Raw genomic sequence first — 20476 nt, 5'->3', positions numbered from 1 at the left:
TGCCAACCCCCCCGCCCAGGGCAGGACAGGGGTGAGAGGGAGCACAAAGCTCCGTGGGCAGCTCCGGGGATGCAGTTGGCTCTGGTACAGCATACGGAGGACGGAGCCGTCGACTGCCAGCCCACCGCCCGCGCTCGCTTTCTGGGCGTCGGGCTCCCCGTCCTGCTGCCGAGGCTCCCCAGTTCCGAGCTGGCGGAGCGAGAAACCCCCGAGCCTCGTCGCCTTGTTCCCTTCACTGGCTCAGCCAGGAGACGTGGCGGCCGACAGGGCGGTGAAGTCATGCCGGGCGCGCAGGTCGGCGGAAGCAGGAATGCACGGCCTCCCGCGCCGCCTGACTCACCCGCGCGCCGCCCGGGGGGCTGGCGAGCCACCGCCGGCTGGTGTGGCTCAGCCCCGGCTGCCCCGGGAGCCTTAAGGCTCGATTTACGCTTTGGGGAGGAGACGGTGCTTGCTGCCCCCCTGCCACCCAGGATCGATGTTTTTGGAGGCCCCATCCTGCGCCAGGGCCCCGAGCGGGAAGGAGGATCTGGCAGGAGCCGGCGGCCGCTTTCAGCAGCTGTCCCCAGTGCAGCCGCCAGCTCTTTGGGTGGTCGGGCTCTGGCCGCGGGGGCAGCAGCCGCCGGCGGGGACCGGGAGCATCCCGGCCATGGCCTCCGGAGAGGCCGGCGTGCCGGAGCCAGCTCCTGGAGCAGCCCGGGCACCGCGCGGCTGGGGGGCTGCGCCCCGGGGGGGCCGAGGATAGCCTGAGTAAGGCTCCAGGGAGCTGACCCATGGGCGGGGGAAGCCCGGGATTGAATAAGTCCGGGGAATGAATTCCCCTTTGACTCACGGAGCAATTTTTCCATGTCTGGGGTGGCGAGGCCGTGGGCTGGCACCCTCCTGCCTGCCACAGCCCCAAGCACAGGCACTGCTCCACGGTGGCACCGATGGGCGCTCGGAGCGCCAGGGCACCCATGGCAAAGCCACATTTCTTTCCTGACATCAGCTTCCCTCCGGGCATAACAGCCGGCACGATGCAGCGGGACCACTGGTCTCGCAGCGCGCACCCCGGCTGCACGTGGCAAAAAGCGCAGCCAGGGCTGGTTTTCGAGATGAGCGGTTGGAGAACCAGCCCTGTTGGCTGCGAATGAATTGCTCCCCTCTCACACAGAGCGGGTTTCCAACAAGCGATTTGGTTTCCGGCCGTTTTGCAAGCGCGGGTGGCCCCAGGTTGCAACCTTGGCTTAGGTGCTGCGGTGCAAAGCCCTGGGAGCCAGAGGGCAGCTCCCGGAGTGGGTTTGCAGCTGTTCCCCCATGCCATCCCCCAAAGCGCCCATCCCGCTTGCCATGGTCACCTACCTCAGCCCTTGCCTTCGAAGCCCATGCAAGCGGTGGAAGCACAGGGACGCCAGCCGCCCGCGGGACGTGGTGCAGTCAGTGGTGGCGCAGCAGGCCGGCAGGGGCTGCGTCATGCTGACATCTTCCTGCGGCCGGGGCTGCGGCGCGCGACCCGGGGAGGCCGACGCTTCCCCGGGGAGCGGGTGGCAGGAGAGGTGGCAGCGCCCGGGGTTCGGTGATGCTCCCCACGGCAATGCTGCCTGCAACGATGCTGCCCGCAGCGATGCTGCCTGCGGCGATGCTGCCCGCAACTGACTCACTGGGGCCGCGCGGCCTGCTGCGGGCCGGGAGCAGCGCCGGGAGCCGGCGCACGGGAGGGAACAACTGACTCCGCGGCTCCGCGTGACCGCCCGGCCCATGCCCTGGCTTTTTTGACTCAGCAGCCCTCCTCCTCCTCAGCAGCCGGCCGGCGGCAGCCCAAAGCCAGGGGCTTCGGCAGGAGGATGCAATGCCCCCGCTGGGGTCCGGCACTCGTGCCCAGGAGAGCAGAGCCATGAGGATTTTGGATTTGCAATTGCATTTTACATCCAAGAACCTATCAAAAGCTCTGCTGCGGGTGGCCAGCGCTCCTTGACCGCGGTGCAAGGCTTGCCCGCTCATCGGGACCAGCCTCCGCAGCGGGGCACCCCAAAAGCCTGGCCATCCCCCCTCCCTGCGCCACGCAGTGGCAGCCAGAGAGCCGCTAGCACCGGGGCCACCCCACCATGGAGAGCAGGGCAGCAGGGACCTCGCTTTTCTCACTTCCCTCTTATTTTTTCATTATTTTTTCCCTTGTGGTTGAAGATGTCTCGGTTTGGGGTATTCGGCTGCCCCGCAAAGCAAACCGCAGGTCACGCAGGCAGTGGACGCTTTAGCCAGGGGCCGAAGCGATTTCGGCCTTAGAGCAGCATCCCCGGGAGCTGTGCGCTGCACCATGCCACGTGCCGGGGCATCGCCACGCGCCCTGCTGGGCATCCCACAAGGGCGACGGCGCAGCCTGGCCCCGCTCACGGCCGTGGCCCTGCTCGCCCCGCCCGAGGGTGACTCTCAGCTTCAGATGCTGTGACCTCTCAGTCTTGTTTTAAGCAAAATTGCTCCTCTCCGAAAACCCCCTGGCGTTTCCCCTTTTCCTTGCAGGTTATTGCTAATTTGTTTCTAAATGCATGCAAACTTTCGCCGTCGCCCTCGTCCCCTCTCCCTCCCCACCTACATCACTTTCAGCTGCAAATTCCTGGCAGCAACTAGACCTTGCAGCCCAAAAAAAGCCCCTGTGAGGACATGAAACGCTTGTAAAATGAGTCGCCTCTCTGTGGCGCACAATAACAGGGCCCGTTCTCAGGGCTGGGATTCACGGCCCGTTCAGAGTGGTACCCGGGCGGCAGCGTCACGCACGTGGCCGAGACGAGCGCCGGGGACAGCCCGGCCCCCGGCTTCACCTGGGGCATCGGTGCAGGTAATTGCAGCCGTCCACCCTGCCCCACGGCACCCGTGGGAATGGCTCAAATCCAGCTCGGTTTGGGGCTCCTCGGCCGTTCCCAGACTCCAGAACAGCCCTCTCGCATCCCGCATCCCGCCCCGGCGGAGACACTGGCTTCTCGCTTACACACACGCTCATCAACAGCTCTCGGGTGTAGTTCAATGTTTTAATTTCCTTCAGCTGTAATACAAAAATAAGTGAGCACACTTTGCCCACTGTGAGCAAAAAGGGCAGGCCCCCTTCTCACAGTACAAAAAAAATATTTAAATTCATAAATAAAATATTGTTACATTTATACTTAAAACGATAAAAAAATCACAAAAATATATATATAGTCATATATTAAACCCACATTTTTAAATACATCTTCCCAGTGCAAAGACATTTTAAATTAAACCTTCAAATTCAATAAATACATTAGCTGTACAAATATTAATCTATAAATTACCCCTGACACGGGCTGGCTGCTGAGGCCCAAGACCACAGCGCGTGTGGTCAGAGCCAGAGCCACACTTCCCAGCAAAAGTGCATCCTGTCAGCTCCACAACCCGAGACACTTGGGAGATGCTGAGGCCACAGGGACGATGAGGCCATGGGGATGCCATGGGCAGAGGGATGCTGAGGGCAGAGGGATGCCAAGAGTACAGGGATGCTAAGGGCACAGGGATGCCGAAGGCAGAGGGATGCTGAGGGCACAGGGATGCTGAGGACACAGGATGCTGCGAGCACAGGGATGCTGTGAGCACGGGGACACTGAGGGCACAGGGATGCTGCTTCCAGATGCCCTCCGGGGTTTGCAAACTCTGTGACAGGAAGGTTGGATGTGAGCCCTGAGCCAAGGCCAGTTGGCTCTGGGCACTAGCCGGTGTCTCGAGAGACATTCCTGCCTCTGGGCACAGCGAGGCTGGCGGCTCGGCACTGCTGCTAGCCCACACTGGCCGCCGAGGGCGGGAGGGGAGCGTGCGCAGCGTGGGGCTGCAAACCGGGTGCTCAGCGAGCAGCTACTTAGTCAGGCCAGGTCACCAGACCCATTGAATCACTGGAAAATCAAGCCGGGTTGAAAGAAGAGGACGTTTCCGATGCGCGGAGCTGCCAACCTGCAGTAACCCCGCAGTGCTGGCCACACGGCACTGACCTCGCAGCGAGTGGGACCGCGGCAGCCCACAGAGGCCATCCATGCCAGGGCAAGGCCAGCGCCCACAGCTCCCCGGCGTGGTCACTGCAGTTGACTCTGGGCCACCCCGCCAGCTGCAGCGTGGGGCAGAGACCGGGGCAGCCCCCAGAGCAGCCGGCCGGCTTGCAGCGGCGGTGCAGGGCATCAACAGGGTCCAGTTTTTGGGTGAACGGCACAGGGCAGCATGGAGTGCGCCCGGGCCGCTGATGGGGTGGCCGTGGTGTGCGCCACGCTGGCCAGCTGCAGGCAGCGATGGGTGCAAGCCCAGCTCCTGCTTGCATGAAGGGTCCCACTGTCATGCACCAAATGGGGCTTGCACTGGCACGAGCGGGGCTGTCTCGCAGCCCGAGAGCAGCTCCACGCCAAGCAGCCGGGACCACGATGGCTTGGCCGCTGCTGCTGCTGGGGGCTGAGCCGCTGGGACCTGCTGCTTCTCGCCCTTCCAGTTTTGCATGTGCAATCGCAGTGGTCGGAGGTGATTCCCAGCTGAGCTGTGCATCCCGGAGCGACGTGCTTGGCTTCCTGTGGTGTCTGAATCCAGCAGGTCCCAGGGAGAAATGGCCAATTTTGGTTGCTGAGAGCCCCAGGGCGAGGGTCCAGCCTCCCGGGGATGCCCGTTTCAGATGTGGCAGCAGCGAGGGAGTCCTGCTCCCATTCGCCACCAGCCAACTGCAGAGCCTGTCCACAAGAGGCCCCTTTCACCAAGCTTGCGCAGCAAGGAAGTGGCAGATGGGTCCCACAGTGGTGACGGGAGCAGTGGGGATGATTCACATAGTTGTCGGGAGCTCTTGGGGCTGGCAGTGGTCTAGGAGCACCTGACCCGCTTGTTGGCTCTGGGGCCTCTTCTCGAGCCTCGCCGCTGCCGCCGCCTTTCCCAGCGGTCCTGGAGGCCCTTCGCTTCCAGGTCCGCATTCAGTTTGCTCATGAAGCGGGAGTAGATCCAGAGGACTTTGCATCCTTCCAGCTTCTGCTGGAAGACTTTGGTCACCGCTGGCTTCTGGGGGAGGGTGACGTGGACGGGTGTAATGCCTCGGGCTCGAAGCAGGACCTCAATGTTGTTGAGGAGCCCTCGCACCTTCAGGTGGGTAGCGGTGAGCCTCTGGAGGAGCTCGGCACCAGGGGCGTTGAGATCTTGCTGGTGCTGCAAGATGGTCTGCAGGGCATGGTCCATGTGCTCCATGGCCCCGTAGAGCTCCTGCAGCACGCCAGGCGCCAGCAGGTCTGCCACGTCCGCCTGGGGCAGCCACTCCACCCACTTGGTTTTTTGGCATAGCTTGTTCATGTTCTGGTGGCTCTCCTGCAAAGAGACAAGCAAGGCGGTCACCACCGAGCGGCTGGGAGCTTCTGGCTGGGGCTCCTGGGGTGTTTCCGAGGGGACCAGCCCTGGGGGAGAGCAGTGACCCTGCTGCGCTGTCCCCGCCCAGCACTGGTGCGGGGAGCCCACACTTACGTAGAAGATGAAAAGCTCCTGCGCGTCCTCTGCCATGTGTCGCACCAGCAAGTGGATCTGCTGCAGGTACGAAGCCTGGGAGCTCTTGCTGGCATTGGTGGGCACCGCGCAGAGGATGAGGAGACCTTTGGCCACGGCTGGGGAGGAAGAGGAGGGAATGGGGTGGGGGTGGGGATTTGGTGTCACCTCTCACAGGTGTCACCATGGCAGGGGCACGGGCCAGTGCCCCCTTGGGCCCGGCGGAGCCGTGCTCACCAGGCGACAGCCTGCAGCTTCCTGGGAGAGAGGTGATGCCAGGGGCCTGAACATGTCCCACAGCTCCTGGCGTGAGCGCGGGGCCCACGGGGCGCCGGGAGAGTCAGGCACTGAGATCCGCCCCCCAGACTGGCACGCCGGTGGGGCTCTTTCAGCACGTCCGTGTGCCCCAGTGGGGGCCCCGGAGAAGCCCAAAGTGCCAGCAATGGGGCGCTCACGGCCCCTCTCGCTGCCCTTCCTGCCCACTTCCAGGAGGAGGCCCCCGTGCCCGGAAAGGTCCCCGCCGCCCGGCACCCACTCACGCCACTGGGAGGGGAAAGCGCCAGCAGGCTCAGCGAAACCGGCTGCCGCTGCTGAGTGACTCAGTGCCCCAGCGGGCCGTGCCGCCGCGCTTCCCCACGCGGCTCCCGCCGCCGCCGGCTCAAGCAGGCGGTCTGCCGTGGCAGGGCACCAGCGTGCGAGTGAGAGGGCAGTTGTGGGACGCCAGCGACGACCTACCTGCTAGCATGCCCAGGGGCCGTGCGTTGCACCGCATGTTCGGGGCAGGGTGTTGCTGAGCAGTGCTGCAAGGCGCGCGAGCCACTTCCTTACTGGTCGCTTATGGGGAAGCTCGCCTTTTAAAGTGCACTGATTAGCCACCACCTACAAAGGAGGCACCCGAATTCAACGGAAAGAAATACAGAAGTGAAGTGATGACTGGGGGCCAATGAGCGGGGTGAGCTGTGCCGGGGAGGGGGGAGGAAATGATGCCGGCTGGCCCATGGTTTTGTTCTTCGATTCAGTTCCTCGAGGGAGTCCTTGCAGGTCCACCCCGAGCTCTGGGGGAGCAAGAGGACCCCCGCACACCGGGGCCCTGCCGCCCAAGCGTGGCGTTAACTGGAAGCCAATGACGAGGAAACCAGCTCTGTAGGAAAGAGCCTCTTTGAGTCAGCCCTCTTTCACCGATTTATTAAACGAGGGAGGCTCATGGTAACGGTAGCGGCGTGTTAAACGGAAAACAGCCTCCGCTACCCACCCCGAAACCAAAATGCAAAAAACAACGCCTGGAGACCGTTGGCAGCGGCAGTTCTGCGGGAAAGCCGGGGTCAGGGCGTCCTGCCCTGCTGCTGGAGGCGTTGCATCGTGGGCAGGACGAGCACGTGGGCCAGCCGGCCGGGCCTGCCAGGGCTCGTGGCAGCAAAGCGCGGGCACTGCAGACCGCGGCCGGGAGCCCGTCGCTGCGGCCGGCGTCTGCAACACGCACCGACATCCGCGGCGGTGTCTGAGGCTTGCTGGGCTGTGGCGGGCGCAGGCCGGGGCGAATGCACCGCTGCTGTCAGCCTCTGGTTAAGGTGTGAACAGCTCTTTACTGCGCCGCCAGGCTTGGTTTTGCTCTGCAGGGATCGGAGGCAGCGCTGGACCCGGCCCCGGGTCCAATCCAGCCATCTCGGGGCCACCGGGAGCAGCAAGCCCTGCTCCTGCGCCAGGAAAGTGTTGGGAAGGAGCAGAGACGCCACTTTGTGGGCCCCTGGCCGGGACGGAGGCACGGAGGAGCCCGGCCCACGGTGGCCCCATGGCACCCGAATTGTCCCTAGCGCTGGGCTCGCCGGGGTGCTGGCCGTGCATCCCTGCCCGGCTGCAGCAGCGGCAGCAGGAGGCAGTTTCAGAAAGCGGTGCTGATGCTGCGGCACGGCATGGACCAGCTGGCTTTTGCATGGATGCTTTCCGCAGCGAAGCCACGGTGCACTGTGCTGCGCTGCTAGCCCTTGCCCACGGCACGGCCAGGCAAGCCGCCGGCTGGCAGCTGCCACCCCCGGGCCACAGCAGAAAATACAGCCCGGGAGGGCGGGAGCCGGGAGATGCAGCGGGAGCACCGGTTGCTGCCCGGCCGCCGGGATGCCCAGCGCTCGCCACGAACCCGCGGCAGTGCCAGGAGCCGGGGCGCCGCCGCCAAAGCCGTATATGGTAAACCCGAGTGCGGAGGGTGGCCACAGGCAGCGGCAGAGGGATGCCGTGGCGCGCGGCGGCAGCGGAAGTGGCCTGCTGACTAAGGGGCCGGGGAGGCCGCCGTGCCCCACGTTGCGCGCCAGCGGCCGCCCAGCCCTGCTCCTCCGCCCGGCGTCCCCGGTCCCCACGCAGGTGTTTCCTTGTGGGGCTCGGGCTGGCGGAGACGTGGGGGTATTCCCATCCCTCTGCCTCGCCGCTCGGGGTTGTCTCTCCTCTCTGGGGCATGCGTTGGAGCTGGCGAGGGCAACCAGGGGCAGAGAGCCCTACAGGGTGACGGAGGGTGCAAGCGCAAGCATTTGGGGGTGAAAAAACAGAGCCGCCGGCAGTGCTGCTGCCGCCGTGCATCCTTGCCGCGTGGCAGGGAGGGAGCCACGGTGGAGCCCCGCTGCAACGGGCCTGCCCGGAGCCGGGCCGGGCGCGCGAGGAAGGAAATGCAATCGCCCGGGGGTCAGCAGCAGAGGCAGGCCTCGCGCGGGACGCGGACGTTGCACAAAGCCGGAGCCGGCTGGGGTCAGAGGAAGCACGCTCCGGCAGCCGCCGCGCGCCAGCTGGCAGCGGGCTGCCGCTGCAGCCTCCCCGTTCTGCTGCGTAAGAGTTATGCAACGCCGCCGGGCAGAAAAAACCCGGCTGTGAGCCCCGCAGCGGGTCTGGCACGCTGCCAGATGCCCTGGAAAATGAAGCAGATTTGTATGAAATTTTATTTTATTTTATGTACAATTTATCCAATATTGTCAAAATTAAGCTCCCAGCAAATCCGCCAGCTCCGGGGTGACATCGCCACCTGATGAGCCGACGAAGGGCCCCAACCGGGAGCTATTTTCAGCAGCGCTCCAAACTCTGGGAGGAAAGAGGCCATGGATGCAAACCCACTCGGTTCAGGTCTGCGAAATCCCGAGGCCTCAGGTGGTCCTCAGCCTTGCAACCCAAAACATGCAGCATTGGTGCACTGAGATCCTGAAAGCCCGGGGCCGAAGAGCGAGGGTTTGCTTTGCAAAGTGCATTTTGGACCCCGCATCATCTTGCTTTCTCCCCACCAAGGGCTTTTTGATCACCTGCAAGCTGCAGTTTTCCTATAATTGCCAAGATTTCAGGGCTTTCAGGTGCCAGGTGGGCAGCAGGAGGCGCGCAGCTGTGTCTCATCCTCGCGAGCGCCTCCGCCACCCCTCACTTCGCCCACCAAATAGGAAAACACGGCCGAGAACCGATCGCAGCATGGGCAATCCCGTGGCAGCCCTGCTCCGCTGCACGGATGCCCCAGGACGGCGAGCGGGGCCGCGGTGCAGCTGAGTGCCCGTCCCCTCTGGCTGCTCTGGTGGTGCCCTTTGGGCCAGCCCAGGAAGCCACCCAAAGCAGAATTTGCACTTTCAGATTGGATGGCCTCCACAAGGGGAGGAAAACCCAGAAATAATATCTCCTTGAGAACGGAAGAGAGCAGTGGTGACTCATTTCCATACGAAGAAATGTTTTCTTTTCCTCAAATTTCTCCCTGCTGCCAACCTGCAGAACTCCCTGCCGTAGGAAACGGGCCACATGTGGCATTCGGTGAAGGCTGCGGCACCGCAGCCAGCATCACATCCTCCCACACCCCGATGGTGGGCAGGGCATCACCGCCACCAGCCCCAGGCAGCGAGGTGGCCAGGCAGCAGGCCCTGGGCATCAGGGGCTGCTGGAGATGAGCTGTGAGCAAGGTCACTAACGCCTGGTGCTCCACCACCACCACCACCACCACCATTGGGCTCCTCCGCCCTCAGCTGCGACACAGGTTTCTCTGTAGTGGTGCCTCTAAGGAGACCTTAGATGGCCTCCAAGGGATCTTCTTTCCATCTCGTCCCCCTTCCCTCCCCCCCCACCATCGCTGTGTCTGCACTAGAAAATGAACGATGGCTCGAGGCCGAATGGCCCATGTTGGTCCTGTCCCTGTGGCTGGATCCTCCTCCTCCGGGCGTCATCTGGGAGAGCATGAGCTGGCACCAGCCACATCCATGCTGGGGCCCCTGCAACCAAGCAAGTGGCTTGCGGACACATGTGCCATGGCACGGCCTCGCTCCACAGTGCAGCCACGACCATCAGAGCTGCTCTAGTGACCACATCCCCACAGCACCAAGCACGCGTGACCACAGTGGCTATTCCCACAGTACTGGTTCTGCAGGACCCCAGATTATGATGGGGCTTCGTGGCCCTAAGGGCACTGCTGGGACTCAGGACCTGGGAAGCATGGAGTTGCCACTATCTCCTCTGGCAGGCCCGGTACGGCTGCCGGGGACAGGCGCCGGGCACCGGCCAGCAGTCACACGCGGTCAGGCCATGGGCTGTCTCATCCTGGCCTGGTGGGGCTGGCAAAGGTTGTAAATAAGACAACACTGGAGGGAAGAAGGATCCAAAAGTTCCTTGTCTCCAGGAGAAATCACACCAGTTTGACAAAGGCAATTTGTTCATCCATCCACCTATCCACCCATCCACTCATCTATCCATCCACCTATCCACCCACTCCATCCATCCACCTATCTATCTGCCTATACATCCATGTATCCATCTATCCATCCATCCCTCCACCCCATCCATCCATCTACCCACCCATGTATCCATCCACCCCACCTACACATCCAGCTATCCATCCACCCCATCCACGCATCCACCCACCCACCAATCCATGTATCCATCCGCCCCACCTACACATCCAGCTATCCATCCACCCCATCCACATATCCACCCACCCACCAATCCGTGTATCCATCCACCTATACTTCACCAACCCACCTGTCTTCTCATCCATCTAACCAACCATCCATCCATCCTTCTAGCAACTCCAAAACCAAGCTGGCTGCTCATCCACTCACGTCCCCAGCCCACAGCCCATGCCATGCCCATGAGTGCGTGACGTGGGGTCAGGCCTGGCTGGCAGAGGGAGCTGGGCTGGCCGTGGTCCCTGGGGCTGCATGATGGCACCTGGGCCCTGACCACCACCAAGGATCCCCACCAGAAGAGGCCCCCAGAGCCCTGCACCACCCCAGGCCTTGCACAGTGAAAAATCCAAGGAGTTTGCGCAGGGCCTGCACCACGCTGAGCAGGAAGTGCAGAAATCCAGCGGACTCATTGCATGACTCCAAAAGCCCTGGGAAAGCCCGGGAGTCAGGCTGCTCTCCCGAGGGCGCACGGTGCTGTACACGGTGGCTCATCCTCTTGAGTCACGGGCTGGGGAAGTGCGCCAGTGCTGCGGGGCTGGGTGGCAGCGGGAAGCAGCTGCTTTTCATTGCCGCAGGTCTCCGCTGGGCTCCAAAGGAAGAAGGAAAAAGCCCAGTCACCGGCACAGAGGTAGCAGCCTTCCCTGAACACCGATGGGAGGAGGATGCAGATGAAAGAGGAGTGCGTCGTGGAAGAATGTGCAATACCCAACACAGTTAAAAATAGAGCTGGTGACCGCATTGGCTGACTGTAGTTTCTTAATCTCCGCGGCATACGTCACTGCTGTCTCATGACTCTGGAAGAGAGAGTGAGACAGGAAGGAAAGAGGCTGGGGACTTCGTAGGAACTCGAGGTCGTGCAAGCGCCTGCCGAAGCAAGCCACGGCGGAGGGGCCGCGCATGGCTGCGGTGCACGGGACTGGCTGGGCACCCGCACAGCCGGTGCCACGGGACCTGCGAAGGGAAGGGGACCGCCACGCGTCCATGGTCTTCGCCGTGCCTAAGTTTCCCACCCCCCATTGTGCTCCTGCCGCTCTCCGGGGTGACCCTACGTCCAGCCCGTTACGTGAGCATCTCCTTCCAGCTTGGCTCCCGCGCTCGGGGCTGGGACCAAGGAAGGTTTTATAGGGGTCCCGCTGCAACTAAAAGGACAGGAGCCAGGGGCTGCAGCCAGCTCAGCTCTGCTCCCAGCCCACACAGGGATGCTGGCACTCGCTCCCCGCCTGCAAAATACCAGAAAAACCAAAAACTTTCGCCGAGAGAGCAAGAAATGGCAAAGCCACGAGGGTTCCCACGTGTGCATGCAAGGGGAATGTGGGCAGCATCCAGCTTCGGTGGCTTTTTTGCAGCCGCTAAGTCCCACCACCTGCACCACGGCAGGCACGGGAGCATTGTGCTGCCCTGCCGGACGCGTCTCCAAGGATGCGGCAAGGGAGCCGGGCTTCGAGCCCCTTTGCTGCTCCTATTTTTGACTCCAATGGCACCATGGCTTCCCTGCCCAGAAAGGAGGCGACCAGAGGCAGCACCTTCCCGCGCTGGTTTCCCCGGCTGCTTTGCAGTGCCAGGAGCACGCGGGATGGCTCCTCTGCGACACTGCTCCTGGCGAAGAGACTTTCCAGCATCTCACCTCGGCCTTTAGGACCTGAGCGACATCCGTGGCTGTCCCGGCACAGGGATGCAGGGATGCTGCTGGCAGCCCCGGATGCTGCAAGGGTGGGGGGGAACCTATGGGGCACCGCCAACGCTGACCTGCAGCCACGCAGTACGTGGAAAAACTGGAATTTATTGACTCAGTAAAAACTATGACAAAAAAAACACAGTTTGGAAGACAGTTCACCGCTCCCCCCGCCCCAACAAAAGGTGGGAGCCTCCAGGGCCATACCAGGGCGACGCAGAGCCCAGCCCCAGAGAAGGGGGATCCAAGGGAGATCCTGCCCTCGGCCCCAGGCTACGTCACCGTGACAGCATCACCCACCACCTGCCCTGAGAGAAGTTTATTTTTTATAAAAAAAAGCATCACTAGCTGCAAGCAGCGACAGGCCAAGGAGTGCTCGAGGCTGAGGCCGGGCCGCCGCTGCCCTCCAGCCTCTTGCTTGCCGCCGGGGTGGCGCAGTGGAGCTTTCTCTGCTCCCCCGGCGGCCAAATAACACGGCAGTGCCCCGGGCTCGGCCCCGCGCCGGCCATCCCGAGCAACAGCTGAGCCCCAGCTTGGCAGCGGCCAAAGCCACGGTGGGGCTGGAGGGAGCGCCGCTGCCGGAGGAAGGATAGCCGTGGGCAGGTGCGTCGGGGTGCCGGCGCCTTCGGGCTCGCCTGCTATCTGCCGCCGCTCTCCTGGCGCCGCTGGAGCAGCTCGATGACCTCGGTGATGCCCTCCTCGGGGACCTGGCACCGAGGGGGGCCCACGTCAGTGCTGCTGGCTGCCCCGGCGCAGCCCCCCACCAAAACAGGGCGACGGAGCCAGTGCCCCGTGCGTGGGCCCGGCGGGGGGAGCGGCACGGGGCACTTACCAAGGCGTGATCGAAGTTGAAGGTGCTGATGTAGTACGCCGATATGTCCGCAGCGGCCAGGGGCTCGGCGATCTGGGCCACGATGCCGCACTCGTCTGGGGAGGTGAGGGGCCCGCCGTGAGTGCAGGCCGTGGCCCAGCCGCCGGGACACGCGGGCAGAAGCCCCCTGGGGTGACGGCACCGGGAACGAAGCCTGGAGGTGCAGGAAGCCCCCACCTCTGCTCCAAAGCAACCCCGAGTGTAGCAGGACAATCGCTCGCCGCGGATGGGTGCTGAGCTCCATGGGGAAACCTGACCCTGCTCCACCACAGACTGCTCCCAGTCGTGCCCACATCCCTCTGCAAAGCGGCTCTTCCCCCAGGGGGGTGCACCGAGCAGGACAAGGCGTCAATCACCGATGCAGGGGACCATGCTGGCGGGCAGAGCCGTGGCGACGCTTACCGAAGCCCAGGGGCTGCCCGCCGATCCGCACCATCCGCCAGAGCTCCCCTGTGGAGCTGGTCAGCAGCAGGTCACTGGGAAACCTGGAAGATGGGGGGGACCCTGAGTGCAAAAACCTCCCAGGACCCAGCACCTGCTGCCCCGAGACGGGTCCCTGGAGCACACGAGGCTGGGGAGCCATGCTGAGCCTCAGAGGGCACCTACCTCTTCTGGGTTTCTGCATCCATCACGATGGAGATGTAGCCCTCGATCAGCGAGAAGGCAAAGAAGGTGATGGTGTCGAGCTCCTGTCTGCCAGGGAGAGCCTCCTTCGGGGGGCTGCAGACAGCGGGAGCGGGGTGAGCTGACCTCCAGGTTGGCCGGAGGCCCTGACATCAGGGAGCAAAAGGGTTGGCTGGTTGGCTTGCAGCACCCGGGGGTGCTAGCTTCTACTAGGGTCGCATCTGGATGCCTCACTGTCACCTCCTGGGTGGGGGCAGACTCAGGACCAGAGCGAGCGTGCTCTGCACTTTGGAAGCCTCCAGGGTTGGAGGTGCAGGACTTGGCTGCAACCACGTTTCTGCGTGCTTCTGAAGCACCTCCGCACCTCTGGAGTGGGAAAGTCCACACAGCAGCTGCTCTTTGCACGTCGGAAGAGACCTGCTCCCAGACAAGCCTGAACAGAGTTGCACTTGCAGGCACCCAGGTGCCTGGACTAGGTGAAATGTAAGGTTTAACCCAAAGGGAAGGTGGATTCCCAGGAAGAGCCCTGAGGCTTCGTGTTCCCATGGGGAGAGGGACCCAACAGACAATGCTGCAGAGCTCCAACCGCCCGGAAGTCCCAAAGAGGTGCAGAGCCTCACCACGGGTCCCTCTGCGGGGTTTCAGACAGGTCTTTTGCAAAAGAAGGCTTCCTATTGTGCAACAACCCCCTTGTCCAGGCTTTGCTGCAACAGGCGGCCTCTTGCCCCAGCTCGGCAGCGCTCGGAGCTGGCCTGTCCAGCCGGACACTCCGAGGGACTCCCATCTCCCCGGCCAGCAGCAGGGTCCCCATCACCCGAGCAGCCGGTCACTGGGACACCCTTGGGAGAGCAAAGCTAGTTTGCGAAATGCATCCAGAGCTTGAAAGAGTGGTGGGAGCAGAAGGCAGGATGAGACCATTTCCCTCAGTGGCTGGGGAAGGGTAGGGGCAGCCTGTGGCCCAGGTAGGCCAGAGTGGGGCAGCAGGGGACCCCAGCAGGTCCCAAATATCCACAGCACCCCCTTACGCCCATGGTGCAAATGCCTCTAGCAGCCATGGGTTGGAACAACCCTGCCCACTCCAAATCCCCCACGCCCGGCACCCCAAGACCCCTTCCAGCACAGGGTGCTGGGCTGGGAAAGACCCCGGTGCGCATGCAACTGCCGGCAGAGGGTTCACGTGCCAGGTCACTCTGCAGCCTCCTGGCCCACAGCAGTACCCGTGTGAGGGGCCAGCACCCAAGCAAGGTGCCAGCACCAAACATGGACCCACCTGGGGGAGTAGAAGAGGACATCGATGAGCATGGTGGCAATGGCGGGCAGCGTGTCGGGCGCCACGGTCAGGATGCAGAAGCGGTTCTGGGGGCTCTGCACGGGGTGCACCGTGGGGCTGGCAGCTGGCAGGGGACAGCGAGCCATCACCCCAGGCAGGGCACCCGGTGCCAGCCAGCACAGCAGCTGCTTGGGGACAACTTGGGGACAGTACAGCACTGCCACCCCGTGGCCACAGCAGTGACAGTCCAGAATCCATCAGGGCGCAGCAGGGAGGCCCTGGGGGCACGGATCCAGCCTCCAGAGCAAGCCCAGCTGCTCACCTGGCTTGGGTTTGAGGAAGCCATTGCTCACGTCGTCGCGGTTGACGGGGACAAACTCGCCGTTCTCCTCCTTGTAGATGTCGAACTCTCCCGCCAGCGTGTGGATCACCGCGGGCAGGTCCTTCTCCCGGACCTGGCAGTAGCATGGGAAGAGTCAGGGCTACAGGCGCTTCCCTCGAGCCTCAGCCCCTGCGCAGGACTTACCAGGATGAAGTCCGTCTGGTACGTGGAGAGCATCAGCACTGAGACATTGTGCTCGGCCAGTGGAGCGATGACCGACTTGGCAATCTTGGTGACACCGGTGGCCTGGCAGCCAGAGGAGGCCCTGCCGTTGGACACGACGCTGAGCGCCAGCCACGTTGAGTCCGCCACCTGCATGAACTCCGAGGGCGGCAGCTCTGCAATGGCCAGAAATGGGGAAACTGAGGCACGAGGAAGAGCAAGGCTACACATCACCGCTGGGCAGAGCCCACCAGGGAGCCACGGGGCCATGCTGGCTTCTCCAAGCCTCCTTCAAGTGTGGCCAGGAGCATGCCAGCCCCAGGCCTGGGGGGGACAATAGAGCCCCATCCTCACCAGCAGCCAGGGGAGCTGCACATCCAGCCCTCGGAGATGCCGGCTTCGTGGGGACAGGACTGTGCCTGTTGCAGGGGCCAGTCAACCCCTGTACTGGGAGGAGAGGGCACAGCCGGCCTTGGGTGACCCCAGCTTTCATTGCATGAGACCCCCCCACGCCAGGAGCCAGCCACGGTCTCCACTGTGACTCCGAGGTGGCAAGGTGCTTCCCAAGAATGGGAACAGCCCCAGAAATGCCAGCAGGATGCACCTGCTGCATCCCCCAATTGCCTGCCTACTCGGCTCCCGTTTGGGCCCAGGCACCCCTTCCCCAGCTCCCCACAGCCCCCTGGCACCTGTCCCAGCTCCGGGCGCTGCAGAGGTGCCCACAGGAACCAGAGCAGTTCCAGGGGGCTGGGAACAGGCAAACCCAAGCTTGCTCCTCCCTGTGCCACAGCAAAGCCTCGCCAGCTGGGGAGGGCCAGATCCAGCAGGTCCCCAGTCCCCGATGCCAGCAGCCGCATCCCTCCTGCACGGCCCTGCTGCCACCGGGACCTGCAGGTGCTGGACCGTGAGCACCCAGGACGTGCGACAAGGCTGCAGGCACTGCCATGGAGCCATGCTCCAGGCTGGTGCAGAAGGGACCAGAAGGCAACAGGGGCTGCAAGCCAACCTGGCACAGGTGGGACATCCAGGCTCACCTCGTACCTTGGGTCAAACCCAGCAAAGCACCAACCCAGGGCACCAGTCACACCAGGGTGGCACCACCTGGGACATGGCCATTGCCAGCACGGTCACAGCACGGGGGCAGCAGTGCTCCCTGCACTGTGCTCCTCGTCTCAAGGAGACGGGATGGAGCCGCTGGCACACATGGCGATGGAGAAGCTGCGTCATCGCCTGGCCATGCAGGGCTCATCCTGCTCTCTCCAGCGCTTGGCAGGTTAGAAAAAAATTGCATCTCAAAAAAACAGAGCAACCACAGCCCTGGCTGCAGCTCGCTGGCTCAGGCGCCGTTGCCTTGCCCTGATTTGACGCAGTGAGCGCTCACCCCGCCGTCTCCAGGTGGACCTCAGGCAACATCCAGATGTCCTCAGCTCCCCTCCAGCGCCTGGGCAAAGTCCAATGCACACAGAGTCACTTCCGCAAGCGGCTGGAGCCCACGTCAGCACTGAGCCCCATCACACAGGACGCGACCCCCAGCTAGTGTTGGGTACAGCCCGGGGCTGCACCGCGGCACACACCTGGTCCAGGCAGCCCAGGGAAATCCTGGACCCTTTGCTATAGCTCTAATAGCTTTCCAGGCTCTATTTTCATTCACATTAGGCTTAAGAGGGTTTACACCAAACAGACCTCAGCTCTCTGTCCCAGACACGAGCACCTGCCCAAGGGGACGTCAAGAGAAGCAAGTAGAGCCTCACGGGGGCTGGAAACCTGGATTTTTAGGGCCCAGACTCCTGCTGGAGCCCATCAGCATGGCCACAACATGCACGGTGAAGAGTTCCTTCAGCTTCAGACTGACGTGGATGGAGCACAGACGTTCGAAGAGCCCCTTCCCGTGGTGTGGGGATGGCAGCTGCCCCGGTCCCTGCTGGTGCTATTGGCGCCCAGGACCGTTGCACCTTCTGGGAGAAGTTTCCTTCAATCAAACCTGGCGAAGGGGCTGCCCTGAGGCCTCTCTGCCTGAGAGCTGCCAGCCCACACCCACGAGTGAGATGAGCTGGAGGGGCTCAGCAGCCTACCCCTGGGTGTGGAGAGACAGCACAAGTTCAGCCCCAGGGAAGAGCAAGGCCAAGCCCAGGACGCCTCCAAGCCCAGGACTTCTTCCTCCTCCCAGCGCCACTGGGCCCTGAGGCAGAGATGGGCGTCAGGGTATGCAGCTACTCCAAAACCAGCGACAGCGGCGCGCAATGTTGACCCGCCGCACGCGTGCGTCACCCCAGCCTTGCCCAGCACCCGGACCATGAAGGCCCTGGAGCTGCCGCCGGCCAGGCAGAGAGGCGTCACGAAGCCGAATCACATCAGGCATGCTCGCGACCGGCACCCCGTCTCAGGGGGTGCCAACACCACCGAGCCAGCAGCCCACGGGGAAGCGGAGCACCCAGGCATCACCGATGGGCGTCGAGCCCACGCTGGCCAGGCGCTGGGGCCGGCTCCATAAAAGCCGCTTTTGTTGGCACAGCCCAAGCAGGCGCACGGGTTCCTTCCTGCCCTGCGTCCCCTCTGCCCAGGAAGGGACGGATCCGGGCTACGTTCTTCCTCCCACATTTTATTCCGAAGCCTGCCAGCTCCCACTGAGCGCCACGCAAAGGGGCTGGCGGTGACCAAGGTGAGGAGACCAACCCACTCACCATCCGGAGCAGCATCTCCAGGCCAGAGTTCCCCACGTCCACCTTCACCACCCCAAAGCACCCATGGGTGAGCGCCCGGGAAGGCCAGGGCTCTGGCAGGTCCTTGCTCCCCCACGGGTTAGGGCTGCCGCCCGTCAGAGCTGTGTGCCAGCAGAGGAACACGGCACTTAACCGGTGACTTGCTGTTTCAGCCAGGGGCTGCAGCAGAGCGGCCGAGCTGAGGAGGCAAACTCATCACACCAGTGACACAGCACAGCAGGAGGAGGTTTCTCTGTGCCAGGACTGCTGCAGCCCGGAGGAAGAAGCACGCTCGGCTTCCAGGGGACTTGGGCGGCCGCCGCCACGCAGGCATTTCCCCGGGCTGGCTCCCATGCGGGAAGCGCCGGGACGGCCTCCGCATGCTCCGGAGGGCAACATCTAAGCACTTCCCGCTAATCTCTTTTCAAGACCTGCAGGAACCGCCAGGCGCTGTGGCGTCTGCAGGGTCACCAGCAGCCTGAGCAGGCAGCAAGTGCCTGGTGGGCACCCGGTGCACACGAGCGGTTCCCCCCAGCTGCTGGTTCGACCGTGCACAGAAAAGACCCAGCAGTAACTCCAAAACTAAAATAAAAAAAAATAATAATAATAAGGGTCAGGGGGGAGGTTGCAACTGAGCCTCTCTGCCAGCTGCAAGGCGCAATGGCCATGGGGTTGCAGCCCCCCCGCGCCAGGCTCGGCAGCCCCACAGGCGAGGAAGCGGCCCCCCGGAGGGGCGCCAGGCCGGGCCGGACGCCGCGGCCCCATTGTTCGGTGCTTCCCGCGGGACGGCGGCCCGCTGCCGGGTCCATATCGATAAACAATGCGCGGCGGAGGGCTCCGGAGCGGCCAGGGCCCCCCCGAGGCCCCACTGCAGGGTTCGGGGGGGACCCAGTGCCACGGCCCCTCCGGCTGGCAAATGGCTCAGGGCGGTCCGAGGCAATGAAAATTGTTCCCCGCGAGGAGATCTAAGGCCTGGACCAGCAATCACTGTGATGCAAGCGGCCCTCAGCACCGTGGCCCTCAGCGCTGCAGCCAGGCCAGCGACCCTTGCTCCTTGGGGCACGGCCAAGGAGCTGAGATCCGGTCAGCTCCCCACGGCCCTCGCTGTCCTGCAACAGGAAGGTTTGGGTGGGAGCGGCCGGGAACACCCAGCTGGGGGAAGGATCTGCCCCTCCGGCACAGCCCGGTCTGCCGATACCCTGCCGGCACATCCCGCTGAGCTCGGCTCCCCAGCAGCCCCCGTGCACCCAGGACACCAGACAGGCAGAATTGGTCCCAGCAAGACAGCGGCACCCTCACGGCCCTGCTGCAACGCAGGCTCCCGGGATGCTCTCCACACCATGCTCATCCTCCAAGCACGCGCTGCCACCACTTTGCCTTGAAAGTAGTTATTACCGAGACATGGCCAGCAGCATGCCAGGGCAAAACCTTGCCAGGGTGAGTGGGCACATCACCAAGCAAAAGCTGCCGCAAGCAGCCCAGGAGCTACGACGTGCTGCCTGCAACACAGGCATGCAGCTCAAAGCGCAAAGCATCGCTGGCATCACCCAGGTGGGCTACCCACAGGGCTGAGACCTTGCCCAACTCATTGCAGGAGCTCAGTGTGGAGCCACCAGCCTCTGCAGCGGCACCATCACGGGGGAAGCTGCCACCATGCACTACCTTTAAAGCCTTCTTCATCCAGCATGATGGTGTAGTCCTCAGGGGTCTCCGTGAGGCTGAAAAACTTGCACCTGCCAGAAGATGTGAGCACTGCTGAAGCAGAGCAAGCCAGGGATGCCACGCTGGCAGCCCCAGGCCCAGCTGCAGCCCAGGCCCCGGCAGAGGACGAGGATGGGGCAAAGAAGGACCCGTCACTGCTGTGGCCCCACTACCTGCAGCGCTGGGGCAGGAAGAGCAGCTTGAGGAGTGGGTGTGTGTAGAGCCAGAGGCCGCAGCGGGCCACGCTCAGCACCCGCACCCGGTGCTCCAGGATGTGCAGGTCCATGGCGGCCCCCACCGCCTGCCGCTGCCCGCCGCCGGCGCCGCTATAAAGGCGTCGCGGCACCGCCCCGGTACCGCCCTGCACCGCCCCTGCACCGCCCCGGTACCGCCCTGCACCGCCCCGGCACCGCCCCGGTACCGCCCGGTACCGCCCTGCACCGCCCCGGCACCGCCCCGGTACCGCCCCGTACCGCCCTGCACCGCCCCTGTACCGCCCCGGCACCGCCCCGCACCGCCCCGGTACAACTTCGCACCGCCCAGGTACAACTTCGCACTGCCCCATACAGCTTCGGTACCGCCCCGCCCCGCCCCGGTACAGTCCCGGCACCGCCCCCGTACCGCCCCGCCCCGCCCCGGTACAGCCCCGGCACCGCCCCGCACTGCCCCAGCACAGCCCCGGTACCGCTCCGCACCGGCCCGCCCCGCCCCGC

General features: G+C 63.8%; 1 protein-coding gene across 8 annotated transcripts; it reads right to left on the bottom strand.

Annotated features, from left to right (window-relative positions):
• Positions 1–10069: 10069 nt before the first annotated feature.
• On the bottom strand, positions 10070–20120 carry CASTOR1 (cytosolic arginine sensor for mTORC1 subunit 1). 8 transcript variants are annotated; one of them, XM_064522393.1, is made up of 10 exons: positions 19725–19795; positions 17436–17542; positions 16745–17318; positions 15346–15539; positions 15142–15274; positions 14820–14943; positions 13532–13645; positions 13328–13410; positions 12887–13052; positions 10070–12761 (listed from the first exon to the last, which is right to left on the bottom strand). In XM_064522393.1, exons 4-10 carry the CDS (start codon positions 15517–15519, stop codon positions 12374–12376), a joined length of 1182 nt encoding a protein of 393 aa, XP_064378463.1. In that variant the 5' UTR covers positions 15520–15539; positions 16745–17318; positions 17436–17542; positions 19725–19795; the 3' UTR covers positions 10070–12373. The 8 variants fall into 8 exon arrangements, 7 of the variants coding, with proteins under 7 accessions (XP_064378463.1, XP_064378462.1, XP_064378461.1 ...); XM_064522392.1 differs by lacking the exons at positions 16745–17318; positions 17436–17542 and adding an exon at positions 19937–20120; XM_026108155.2 differs by lacking the exons at positions 16745–17318; positions 17436–17542 and adding an exon at positions 19937–20116 and having other exon boundaries at positions 12551–12761; positions 12887–12981.
• Between the last annotated feature and the right edge of the window lie 356 nt (positions 20121–20476).

The sequence above is a fragment of the Dromaius novaehollandiae genome, chromosome 17 (genome assembly GCF_036370855.1).
Source record: "Dromaius novaehollandiae isolate bDroNov1 chromosome 17, bDroNov1.hap1, whole genome shotgun sequence".
NCBI classification, from domain to species: Eukaryota; Metazoa; Chordata; class Aves; order Casuariiformes; family Dromaiidae; genus Dromaius; species Dromaius novaehollandiae.
This window is presented reverse-complemented; position numbering and strand designations above follow the sequence as displayed.